The sequence below is a fragment of the Leguminivora glycinivorella genome, chromosome 11 (genome assembly GCF_023078275.1).
Source record: "Leguminivora glycinivorella isolate SPB_JAAS2020 chromosome 11, LegGlyc_1.1, whole genome shotgun sequence".
NCBI classification, from domain to species: Eukaryota; Metazoa; Arthropoda; class Insecta; order Lepidoptera; family Tortricidae; genus Leguminivora; species Leguminivora glycinivorella.
Genome location: NC_062981.1, coordinates 14,404,449 through 14,418,539, shown reverse-complemented (window position 1 = coordinate 14,418,539; position 14,091 = coordinate 14,404,449). Strand labels below are relative to the sequence as shown.

The following is a 14,091-nucleotide window of genomic DNA, read 5'->3' as shown; positions in this document are numbered from 1 at the left end:
CCATATTTAGAACAGTTTGTTTGCAATACGCACATAGCTTCACAACGAGGACATTATGGTAGAAAAGCGGAGGTCAATAGTATTACAACTAAGGAACACATTAAATCATTCATATTTAAAATATATTTGGCGTAGGTGCTCGTATGTCGCGTAGAGCCAGGATAACAATCGTAACGAAACGAGATCCATTGAAATGCTAACGTTTTTACCGTACGATGAACATGAATGGGAAAAATTCTGGGACACGATATTTTACCATAATCATCTGTTAGGGCAGAGGGTAATCCGTTTATGGGGGTTTAAAATAGCTCGTTTAGAGGCGACCCTATTGAGCTAATCCAGAATTGGGACGCGGAGTAACTCTCACTACTGGAGTTACGTCGTACGTATCCAGATGTTTGAGTGTGTAGTAAATCAGGTCAACAGTACTGTATTGGCATTTACAGCTTATGTATGGAGACTATTCGTTTGCACAACAGTTGGATGAAATGACGTTAAGACAACGAATTGTTTTAATTTGAAAAAGGTATACTCATGACATGACTGCCCAAGTATAATGTCAATTTGAATTGTAAAAGTGTAAGGCGTTAGAATATCAAGCACTAGGAGATTTTTACATTTGAGATTCCATCGAAAAATGACAGAAACTTCGCATACAACTTCTCATAAATTCCCAGCATTCCACGCGACCTCATACAGATGTATATCTCAAGGGAACCGAGAAAGGATAACTGAGATTGCTCTGTGGGTGTCCACTCAGTGATAAATTATCTAGATACGTAACTGTCCAGTTTCGGGCAATTCGGGTAAGAGACTCAAAGCTGGGACTATTTGATTAACATACATTGCATGTTACGGGTAGACGAAGACGCACGCAAGGGTTCACAACAGAAAATAAAGGTTTTCGGAAATTGGAATCACAAGCCCGAGCAATCTTATATGTTCCGTAACTCGAATTACTAGTTTTATTTTCACTTTGATAGCTCAATTGAACGTTTCACGAAAGTAAATCAAGTTATTCAGTGGAACGTAAGGCGTGAAATATTACATTTTTCGGTGATGTGCACTCAGATGTTGGACTTTGAAAATGCATACCGCATGTAGGTAATTAATGAGATTTGTTTGACTTTACAAATTTACACTGTTTGAAATGATTTGAGCAGGGACCAGGAGCATAATTCCTGAATAAAAGTAACTCAGCTTCATGGAAACGAACAGTACCTACATCATCTTCAGTCATAGGTGGTCATTGGACGCACGCCGCTCCAATGTGCGAGTAGGATATTATACCAACGACAATTTGTAAATTGTACATACAGGGATATATGGATCTATAGCGCGATAACCACGTGATCAGGTAAAGTTGTCGATAAAAAAGGTAGCTCACCTATCGCCCGGATTCCAGGCATGTTTGAGCTGCATCTCGGGATGCGCGGGCGGCGCGTCGAGCAGCGCGTCGAGGCGCGCCGGCCGCGGCGGCTCCGGCGCCAGCTCGCGCGCGACCACCGCCTTGTACGGCGCCGAGCACTCCCGCGACACCGATTTGACACCGCCGGACAGCTTTTGCCCCATGTTCATGCCCCTGCAGCGGGTGCGGGCGCGCTTCGGCAGCGCCTTGAGGCCGCCGCGCCGCGCCTCTTCCGCGCCGCCGCCAGCCCCGCTCCTCACTGAGCGCACCCCGCTCTTGTACCTGGAATCAATCATTACACTATTCATATTGTATATTGAATAAATAAACTATGGACAGACCTCCGAGGAAGTTAATTACCGAAAGGGCCGGTTGAAAAAAAATTGGCATTTATCTATTCAATCTTGACAGCAGATACCTTGTAAATGATTTGAGGGCCGCGTTTTATGAGTACCTAGTCAAGGTTAAGTTGGGTTAGGTTAGTACGAAGCTCTATTTATAAATAAAATACTTCGCTAATACGTATAGGTTTGGCTTGGAATATTCACGTATTTCGGTCTAGCTTATCCCCGGATAAGCAGTTGCGAATTAGAACCTAGATTCGAACCCTTGGCACTGACAGGTATACGATTGTATAAAGCTACTTCAGATCGCACGCCCGACCCGATATCGTAAAAGCGTGGGAAAATACAACCCACTCCTATATTTATCTATAATACTATAATACTTAACATTAGATTCTGTACTGTAACTTTGTTGCTGCCTACTAGCTTATCGTGATGTTAAGATATTATTATAAGGACGAAAACGGTGTATTCATTTCCTTAAAAAGTTATTGATGATTGATGAGATGATAAATAAGTATTTAATAAAAATATTGGTGCTGAATTGAAGATAAAAAATTTTCCTGAGTAAATTGTAAGATGACGACGATCCGATTTCGATTCCAGTAATCGTGTGGAGGCAATTAAAAGTGCTATTGTTTGAGTTCTGGTAAGCGGACGAAGACGAACCGCGTGAGCGGTCTGGCTGCCTAGAGACTGGCGGTGTCGTCATTGATGGCGGATCGGGCTCATCTTAAAACGACCGTCTAACCGTGAAAGTCGCCGCTCAAAATCCAAGGTTAACATGCCCCTGGCTGCTTAGTTCTGAGGCTAACGTACTACCAAGGTTATGACTTATGTACAGTGGTTTTATGTTTTTCCTCAACTATGATGTCATATAATAAAATTATATATATATAATTGCTCCGCGCGGTAAGCCCGCCGACTTCTAAATAATAATGACGTTGCAAGCGATCATTGTAATTGATATGCCGACAGGAGCATAAGTTGCGTATCTATGATGTCATTGCAGCATGAGGTCGGTGCCTATCTGCCTATGTTTGAGTTTACAAATAAAGATAAGTCGTAAATTTACAACAATGCTATGTAGGTAGGATGCGAAGGGACGCCTAGAAGGCATGTAAGTTACAAGGCCGTCTGCCTTTCCGTAGCCTAGAGCGGGCCGCACGACAAAAGCGGGAAGTGAAAGGCACTGAATGCGTCCCGTTCCGTCGCCTCTGACAAAACTAAACAACGACCGAATACTGCGCCGGCGACAATCGCTTCCAAATTATGCCTCAAATGGCGAATGGGTACTGCGGCCGCCGCAGACAGGTTCGATAAACTTGACACGACTACTATTTGAATTCGTAACGAATTATGTTCAATTATCGATGCCAATTTGCTCCGCGTGCGTGCGAGCTATTTCCGCAACAACGCATCTTGCTCGGTTTCTCTCTCGACTCTAGACGACAAATCCATACTCTCATCTATTACAATTTTCGTTTTATATTTAATTTCAATTATTTTTCGGCAAACGCGACGCGTAAATTATTACTTCAATTGATGCGAAAATTCTCATTCATCAAACGTTTACAATTTTCAAATACCTACCAGAGTCCTACCTATACATTTAATCCCTTCTCAACAAGTTTGCAAGAAAGGTTCTGATAGCATTATCCATAACTTCACTTGATCACTTGTATACTACTATATTTGGTCTGTAACTCCTCGAATGAGTTGCGACAATCGTTTTGATGTTTAAAATATGCGATTATTTACGTAATAAGTGAGCATTTCGGATGGCAGGTTATTAAATACAAAATATCATTTATAAATTTTGCTCATGTCATTAATCACGCGCGCTGACTGCACTGATATCGCGTTGCATTTACCTACAGTGCCGTGGGAAGCAGCGGATAAAGGTGACGGTGTTTAAGTGACTAGTCAGCGATGTAAACTAGAAAATTGTCTTTTGAAAAAGGGGGGAGTTGGGTGTGGAATGGCGGCCGTTCACGCTCGGCGAGAGGTGAATGGAATCGGTGAACGCTACGCCATCGCCACTGTATTAGCGTGTGCCAACGAGCCCGAACAATGAACTAAACATGTGACGTGCTATGGTAAACAGAGATACACGAGTTGTAGCCGTTGTAGGTATGTTCGAACATTGTATATTGTTACTGTCTTAGCATACTTGTTAATAGATAGGTAATATACATACATATATCTATGTATAGGTGTCATTCAAGTTGAGGCGAAAATTTGACAGATACCATTAGTTTAGGTAGGATATGACAATACGAATCAAGACACGCGTTTTCATGCTGACTGATACGATTTAGACTCTTGTAGATTTAATTGATTAAATTTATATTACGAGTTGACTATCTTTTTAATTTTAGATGTAGATAACAAATATATATTCACAACTTTAAGGACGAAACACGCAAGTTTGCGTATCACTGTAAACATGACGCAAATCATCTATTAGTATAGGTAATTATCTAGTAAAACGATTCCAACAACGAAGATTGCGGGATCTTTGACGGCGTGCACAATCAAATCAATACACGCAAATACTTATAATGAATAATGATTGTTTATAATTATTTGTTATGTGTCACAACGTTTATTTATAATCGGCGGCCGGCGTGTTATTTGTCGCAAATAATGAACTGGTTAAGACGCTACGATACCCCTCATTTCTCCATACAAACGCTCTCGCCTGTTTCCTCTCTGGTTTTTGAAGCTAGATCAATGGTTTTTTCAACACAGACTTTTATTATCAATATCTGTGTCGGACCGTTTTGCTTTTTTTGATATTTTTGTTTTAAAAGGAATTAGAGCCTCTCAAAGTTGGCCAAAACGGCTTAATTGAATTTGCCAGAAAGAAAGGCGTGGTATTCAAAACTGAGATCAATTATCCAAAAAAACGAAACGGTCCGACACAGATAATTTCCTTGTCATTCTGATTTCCAAATTTCGTAATGATTGGTTAAGTTTTGGAGGAGGAAACAGTCGAGAGCGGAACCTCGATTTTTGCAGTTTTTACGCGGGATTTCGCGCCTGAGCTGCAGTTGTCCCTATCGCACCAAATTTAGGGGCGGGGCTAAGTTTTTATATACGTACACTGAAATAAAGTGATGGGAAATACTCGACATCTAATGTCGATAATCTAGTGATGTGAAAAGTTATCGATATACTACGTCGAAATATCGACATACCGTGTTTGACGAACTTTTAGTTAGAAATACGTACTATTATATGTTCATATTTAAAATTGGTGGTCCAAAAAAGACCAGTCTGCTCCGAGACCACGGGGACAATGCCGTCCTTGAAACGTCGGAGGTTAGTGTTTAAAACATAGTAAATACGCGATTAAGTCCCGTTTGCAATTTTAAATATGTGTAAAAATCGTGAAAGTTTGAATCTGTATTATATATTCTGTGGAAATACTAAGTCCATATTTTTATAAGTATAGGTACGTAACAATTGCATACAGGTATAGGTTTATTTTATACATGCATAACTTTTCTCGTCATTGGTTTACTAGTAACAATTATAAAGTTATGCTGTATTTTACGATAGATTCCACGAATATTAGGCAACTATTTGGTATTCGGTCTTTTCAGCCATTTTGCCGAAAATTTGGTATTCGGTCATCATTGTTTATTTATTACTATTCTGCCGAACACCAATTAGGTAAGTAGTTATATTAGTCATATTATATGTACTTATTTACACACAATAAAAACAGACATAATATTAATAATTTAAGTCATGTTTTAAAATATTTAAAAAAACGATGGGCCTTGTTTAGTAATACATAGTTTGTTCAGGTTGGTACCAGTACCTGCCCTTAATAAGGCCCAGTGCTTATATTTCTTCTAAGTTTTATCAATTATGCCGTTTTGTATATTTTCTTCGCAGACATAGAATCAAAAAATGCCCTAAATAGTTACTTCTCTAAATAAGGCCCATCGCTCGCTTCTTAAGTTTTATAACTTTGTGTAAATATTGTGTTCATGAATTCAATCATCAATTTTTGTGATAAGTATTTATACTACGGTCTGTCGTCTAAAACACATTTATTCAGGACTATGCATTTAGGATATGGTACTCTAAATTAGAGGGGTTCAAGTCTTAACAAACAGTGCGTCAAGGTCAATGTGGTCAAGATAGGCAGACTTTATTTCATATTAAGTTTAAAGGGACAAAATTAGGTACTTAATTAAAGTAGTGTGGGGTAGTCTGCTGTCCTACGGGGCAATAAATATTATAATGTATTGTGTTCATGTGTATTGTGTATCATAAGTACTGGGCGTTTGCGGGGTCGCCTTCCACTCTGAGGCCACCACTCAAATACTGGCGCTGTTGATAGCTCATCTTTGAAGATTATATCCGATCCATCTCTATTTCCGCAGCGCTACTTCTTGGGTATCGAAGGTTGTGAACATGTGGACACATGGGCGGAATGAGCCTTATTTCATACCTGCATCAAATAAGACCCATAGTTTTTCTGTTTAATAATACCTACTTACTTTTTACTTTTTTACTTACTGCACGAAATTTTTGAACCATTTACACTTATCAAGTTATAAAATGTACATAACATTTCGAAACTTAATAGCCGGACCTTGTTTGCATTGACATTACGAGTACATATGCCCTTAGTAGCTACATGAAATGAGTATTACCAACGTTTTAATTCTGCGGTAACAAAAATGCTTTGCCGAAAAGTATAAATAAGATCTAAATAATAAAAGTATATTAAGTATCTATACGTTTAAATAGCCTAGGTTTAAATTTAGCTGGCAAATTAGTTAAGCATTTTTATGGTTGGTATGCATGTTGGTAACCACTAACCACGAAAAATGCACATTTTATTACATTATGATTATGGTAAGTAATTAAATAATTAAATAAATATTGGGGACACCTTACACAGATTTACTTAGCCCCAAACTAAGCAAAGCTTGTACTATGGGTGCTAGGCGACGATATAGCGCAGGACACCATCGCGAGCGCAGACTTCTGGCCGAAAGGTGTGGTTTTTCGGCGATTCCGGGGCAACTTGCCGAATCCTACACCGGGGCAAACGACGCAACGGAGCCACGCTGTTACGTCATCTCCCAAATAAATTGTTTAGTTTTAAACTTTATTGTTTGTTTTTTTTTTCATGTTCTTACTAACTGATTTTTTTTTGTTATCTAAGTTTCGTGACGCATTGGTTTTACTGTAATGTCATGTAAACATGTTTTTACTAATAAATAAATAAATAATACATACTTAAATAGATAACATACATACATACAATCACGCCTGTATCCCATAAAGGGGTAGGCAGAACACATGAAACTACTAAAGCTTCAGTGCCACTCTTGGCAAATAAGGGGTTGAAAGAAAACGAAACTGTGACATTGCAGTGACAGGTTGCCAGCCTCTCGCCTACGCCACAATTTAACCCGTATCCCAAATATCCATATCCCATAGATAAATACAAAACCATACTTAAATAGATAAATACATACTTATATACATAGAAAACATCCATGACTCAGGAACAAATATCTGTGCTCATCACACAAATAAATACCCTTACCGGGATTCGACGAACGACGAACGACGACGGGAACCGAAGACAACATTAAAATTAGGTAGTTAATTAAAGTACTTTGAAGTAACCTGCTGTCCTACGGGATAAATATTATAATATATATAGGTATCCATATATTTTTATTCTTTTCCTTCCGGCGACCGTCCTTTGTCACCCATGTTTCACAACTAAAGAGTAAGACGAAATTGACGAGTGAAGATGCTCTGACTGAAACAATTACTTTTCATATTATTAATGTTTACCATTACACACAGAGCACAATCTCATCGGTAAATATTGTCAATTTTACTTTATTTCGACGTGCGTTTATCATAGCGCTCTTGAATAATACGATTTTGTAAAGAAAATATCTCCTAGATACATACTATCAATTGTGTCGCTTAGTTTCAAACTTGGGTACTTAAATCCATTCTGCTTTAAGATTGAATATATAAAAAATATATATTAACCTTGTAGCAGAATGGATTTATCCAGGTTTGAAGTTAAGCGACACAATTACGCTTAATTCGGTATGTAAGAAATACCTTATTTTTTGTTAAGTTACTGATGGGCCTTATTTCATACATGCAGCAATTTGGGAAAAGTGCACCTACTTAATGCACAATTGCACATGGACCCAATTTTTTGACCCATTTACACTTATCTAATTATAAAATGTACATAACATTTCGAGACTTTTAACCGGGCCTTATTTGTATGTAGATTACAGATGCCCTTAGTTGGTAGATGAAATGAGTGTTATATACGTTTTAATTCTATGGTAACAGAAATGCTGATATGTAAGTATAAATAAGTTTTAAATAATAAAAATATCAAAAGTATCTATACGTTTAAGTACCGATACCTAGGTTTAAATTTAGCTGGCAAATTAGTTAAGCATTTTTATGGTTGGTCTTGTTCTGTGCTAAGCCTTGTATTTCTAATGCTAGGTAGGTAATATGTATACACAACCCTAGAAAATTAGAAATATAAGATGCATATGTAGCTTTCCATAAAGGTCCTTATGCTTCATATGCAATAAGATTTTGTTTGGCAGATTTTTTGTTAGAATTCTGCTAAAAAGTTCTAATTACCTTGGAACATAATACGGTGTCTGGTAAGTATAATAGGTACCAAATTGTTACCTAGTTAAATTTTCCTACGCTGTCACTTCTGTCAAACATGTGCAAAAAAAAAAAGAATAAGATTCACATACATTTTTGGTAGGTAGATACTGTCAACCAATTATGTAGAATCCTAGGCCACTCTAGAACCCTGTCGTATTGACACCGTCCTTTATTTGCTACAGAAGTCAGTTTTACTTTTACTGTGAAAGGGTCTAGATTGGCCTATGACCTAGGATTCAGATTAATTGGTTGATTGTACGTACCTACTCCTATAATATGGCTTCTCTTTGAAATCGAAAAGGTTTTAGCTTTTTACATACCGAATAAATTTATTTCGCTAACAATGTGACTATCTTAAAAGAAATCATCTTTTAAGATAATCACATTATGTATAAGATAAGGAATTGTTTCTACCATTCCTTAAAACATTACAAATTTGCATTTTAGTCAAATCAGTACACTTAATATCTTCACGTCAAAACATTATTCATCAGAAGTCCGAAACTAGACAAATATAGAGAGCGCTTGAGCGCGAGTAAGTACTTGCGCCGGCCGCGGACGCGGGTGTGCGTGCGCCACGCGCACACACAGGGCCTCTCTGTGGGTGCCGCCCCCGTCAGCGCGACGGCGATAAAGACCTAAAAATCTCAAATTTGAATTCGTGCTTCGGTATCGTATCCTCTTAACTAATAACATATGACTTTGAGTACTATGACAGATACTTCGTTAAGAAGGTATAGTTTGGACGGAAGGACAACTCTGCCGTAAATAAGGGAACCAATACAATCTATACCTCGTTTTTTTCCGTCTCTAGTGTGTCTACATTAATAATATCCTGTGTTAGTTTTCCTTAGTTCAACTCAGTGTTAATGAAGTTTATTCAATAAAACGGTTGAATAAAAGCTGTTTTTAAAACGAAATTGAAAACGTATTGGAAGGATTAAATCATTGATTGGATCGGATCGCATCATGTAGATTTATAATTTAACAGAATTTAAAACGATACGATGTCCAACAGTTCTTAATTGGGGAAGCGTCGCGATTTCCGTTAATGATATCAGCGTTCATCATTTTAAATAATTACATATTCGTATTGGCTGTCGGAATAAGTAGGTTCGTAGTAGTCAGCGCAGTGCGAAATGATGTCACGGCATTTTTATGCTTTAATTGTATTTCGTGTGGTATATTTCAACATGCGCTGCGTAGGCAGACGTTAATATTTCAAGTCAAAGGCTCGGGTCGAGTGCATGCACTCGTGCACTCGAGCCCGTGCACTTCCCGCCGGGTCAGACGGAGAAAGTGCGGCTTGGAATCGAGGGTGGCGTCTCTTGCGAAAGATGCCACGAGCGAGCGCAACACCGCCTTTTTGGGATACCAACTTTAATCACGTTTTAACAAATGTCAACATTGTCAGTTTCTTCTTCCACTTTCAAAATCAATATATACAAGTTTTGATAGTTACTTTATCGCGCTCGAAGATCGTATTTCCCAAAAGTTACGCTAAAATCGATAACCAAAGTTAGTAATCTTCCGAAGATAAGCTCCTTGGGAATGGTTTACTTTATCGCGTTCCCAATATTTAACATTCGTCCCTTGATGGGATCACTGGCCGGGATTATCTCATAATCTAGGTGTCTATCAGAATTTTAACACCTGTACAAGCTAATATTGAAATAAAAATTTCATTCATTTTTCATTCTTGTTCCAATTCTAATCGTTACAACAACAATAATTTTCTTGTGCAGGCGACATTGCGTCGATGCACTATCACTAGCTTAAATCTTATACTTTTAAACGAGCAATTCTTGTATATTTATTTATTTATTTATTTATTTATTTATTTATTTATTTATACATACCGACGATCTCGGAAACCGCTCTAACGATTTCGCTGAAATTTATTATGTGGGGGTTTTCGGAGGTGAAAAATCGATCTAACTTATCCTTAGGTCTCGGAAAACGCGAATTTTCGAGTTTTCATGCGTTTTTCTTCGCGCGCCATCTCGTGTGCAGTAGATGTATTGTTAAGACAGAATTATTTCGGTCGATGTAAGTACTATTTATTATAAAGACTAGATGGCGACACAGATCAAGGCGTCGCATACGAAACAACAAACATTAGGTAACTTATAATTCGCGGGCGAGGTGTTATAATATTTTCAAGTCTTTTTATATTAATGAAAAGAATACTTAACACGAATAGAAAAATTCACTATTTGAGCTTTTGTGGTGTACCGCGCTCCATCTCGTGTGGAGTAGTTGTATTGTTAAGACAGAATTCTTTCGGTCGATGTAAGTACTATTTATGAGAAAACTAGATGGCGACACAGGTCAAGGATACAAAATAACAAACATTGACTAACTTATGAATTTTATGATTCGCGGGTGAAAACACTTACGTATTCATTAAGTGTTTAAATTATTATTACGAATTTTAAGCTTCTTGTATTATCTCAGTACTATTTTAAAACTCAATACTTCAAACAGATGTGCTATTACATTCTAGAATTATCCGGAAATAATAGGCACATACCGCCATCTCTATTTGAGCTTTCGTGGCAAAACGCGCGCCATCTCGTGTGGAGTAGTTGAGTTGTTAAGACAGAATTCTTTCGCTCGATGTAAGTACTATTTATGATAAAACTAGATGGCGACACAGGTCAAGGATACGAAACAACAAACATTGACTAACTTATGAATCTTATGACACGGTGTTTTCAGTCAAAGGAAATAGTAAATCCGATGTACTTTGTATATGTTTAGGAAAATTAACGATAGAGGGCGTGAAAAACAATTTTATGCCGTAGTGCAAGTTGTTCGCTAGATGTCACTGTTACCCCCGCAAACTGGGTAATGATTGTTATCGTAAAATGTATAAGTATTTTTTGATGTCCAAAATTTTCGCTAGATGTCGCTGTACCACCCGCAAACTAGCGAACGGCATTCTATGGCCAATTACATGTATTAAATTGTAAATTTTGTTACTGTCCTGTTTTATTGGCAAATAAGTTAGCGTTCAAATATTTATTAATTAATGTGACTGGTAGATGAAGGACCTATTTAGAAATCTTGCCATAAATATGTGGCGTTCCACGTTTAAGAGGGTCCACATCAAAGAATATAATACTCACTAGGAGATCCACATGCTTTATACTTTATGTTCTTAAATCCTTTAGGCATGGAAAGTCACATGAAAAGTTGTCGTAACTTAATAATAGATGGCGCTTCATTCGAAAATCTTGACTGATAACTCTATACCATACTATCACAGAATATATAATAGTACAAGTACAGAAGGCTCACTCCTTTGAAGTTCACAAAACGCCGCCATTCTAAATTATTACCTACATTAACAAACGGACCGCACGCGTGCAGACGACATTGAATTCTATTGCGCCGCGCGAAAGTCGTCGCCACTGAATGGGCCGCGAACTCGCGGCCGCCGGCATGTACTTGTAGCGCGGTGAAAGGATCGCGGAGTGAGCCGCCCCTGATACTATTCAATATACTCTATGTCTTATGATTCTCGGGTGATAAAACTTACGTATTCATTAAGTGTTTTAATTATTATTACGAATTTTAAGCTTCTTCCGTTATCTCAGTATTATTTATTTTAAAACTCAATACTTCAAACAGAAGTGCTATTATGCGTTATGTTGATTGTGTAAACTGTCAGATGTTTAAAGTAAAATAAAGTACCTATACAACTATAGTGTATCAATTATTTGTTTATTTAAGTGATTTACTGTTGATTTTTTCATACAAATTTGTTTGGAAGTGGTAAGTCTGTCATGTAAAAAACACAAGAAGTATAATAAAATAGAACACCGAGCGAAGCTCGGTCGCCCAGGTACTAACAATTAATAATTGCTAGGGCGTGTCGTTGTAACCTTGTCTCGGTTGCAACAGGGCCCGTGTCAAGGAAAAACCTACATAGCAGTTTCCCTGGCCGCGAGAAATCACCAACATAGATTTGGCATGGTGCCGATAAACCCCATTTGTACTGACTCGATAAAACTTGTAGGCACCTATAAGTTTAGTGCCTATCGATTTTGTTACACAACATTGCCGTGACCTAAAGAAAATAGCGCTGCATTGCCATGATCAATAACTCAGCGGTGGACTTAAGACTCATAAACATTTTGTACGAGTGATGGTTTTGAAGGACAGTAGCACGCACTGAAAGGGTTAGAATAGATGATATAAGAGGCGTAAACAAGCGATACTCGGTGGAGATTACATAACTTGCGCGCGCGCCTGTTGCTGCGCCGTGCTGCGCTCCTCGTGTCAAGGATGCGCCGACTTGGGCATATTTTAATGAAGCTATTGTGCCATGGTCATCTGTTTATTTTTAAGACTTTAGTTCCTTATTTATTATGCGTATCATACTTTCAACTGATCACGCACGTGACGTATGCAACTTCACATATGCATGTAGGTAGTTTTAAATTACATATAAGTTGCCGAATATAAAAATATGTCTTACCTCATTACTTCAGTGAATAAACAATTACCTAGAACTCGGTTAATGTTACGACTTAGTTACTTTACAAAACAGAACTGGACCAACTGGGCATGTTGAATAATTAATTTCGGAATCCGGTCACACAAAACAATAACTAATTTGCGACGCCTTTACAGTTATATGTAATCTGCCTACACTTGGCCGATATTGTTTCATTAGTACAATGTATTGTGTGCAGTTTAGCCGGTCGTCGCGGGGAGGGGGGGGGGCCTTGACTGCAATGCGCGAGCGGCGTAGCGTGTCAAGGGAGCGCTGCTTTCGCCGCCACCGCGCCTGCGCCGAGCCTACATATACAGGCGGCGCTAGAAAATCTAACCTTCACACCGTGAAAGTCAAACCATGAAAAATAATCAAGCTATGTAGGAAATTAAGCTAAAATAGAAAAAAATACTCGGCACCTACTTCTATTTCAACTACTTATTCGTAGAACCCCTACATTGTGATAAAACTATTCGTACAGGAGATTGCATACACAAATACGTTTTTTATGACTGGCTGGAAAATGTGATCGTCTTCATTGTTGTGGTTTCGTATTTTATTTTATGACAGCTAATGTTGGCCCGCCATTTACAACTTTGTAGATCTACTCTGTGACAATAAATAGTTGAAAATAGAAACATTAAACATATAGGTTAACTAAGTCCTTAACTTACTAAAGCTATTAACTGTTGATACAGGTGCGATAAACTGTACCGATAAGATGTTGTAAATAAAAGAAATAAATAAAACATCTGTGTGTGGTGGATATACTACTACTGTAGCGATACACATTCATTCACAAGATGTGTAAGAATTAAAAGGAACATATTGATAATACACAACTAAGTTATAATACAGTAGCGGAAAAAAATATATCATACTGGTTGTATATCGAGAACAATAAGTCAAAAATTCTTAAAATTAGACCTTTATATCAAGTAAACAACTGTTGCATCATCATACAAATATGTATTTGAATACTTACGAGTCTTAGGACCCACTGCACGAGAGCCTGATGCGGATTAGAGACTTTACACACACCGATTGTGTATGTTATTAATATTAGACTTCTCATTATAAAAACCCAAAATAGCGAATCCTAGTAACAATATAATATAGATGGATGAATTTAT

The 14,091-nt window shown here is 37.8% G+C and overlaps 1 protein-coding gene across 4 annotated transcripts in view; it reads right to left on the bottom strand.

The window, feature by feature from the left end:
• The window catches only part of LOC125230957 (protein gustavus), a 91,468-nt gene that overhangs the window by 7,467 nt on the left and 69,910 nt on the right, over nt 1-14,091 (bottom strand). For all 4 annotated transcript variants that reach the window (XM_048136268.1, XM_048136266.1, XM_048136269.1 and 1 more), the window contains one exon: nt 1,388-1,690. In XM_048136268.1, coding sequence (XP_047992225.1) covers nt 1,388-1,578 — 191 coding nt within the window. In that variant the 5' untranslated portion in view covers nt 1,579-1,690. The remainder of the gene's footprint in view (nt 1-1,387; nt 1,691-14,091) is intronic.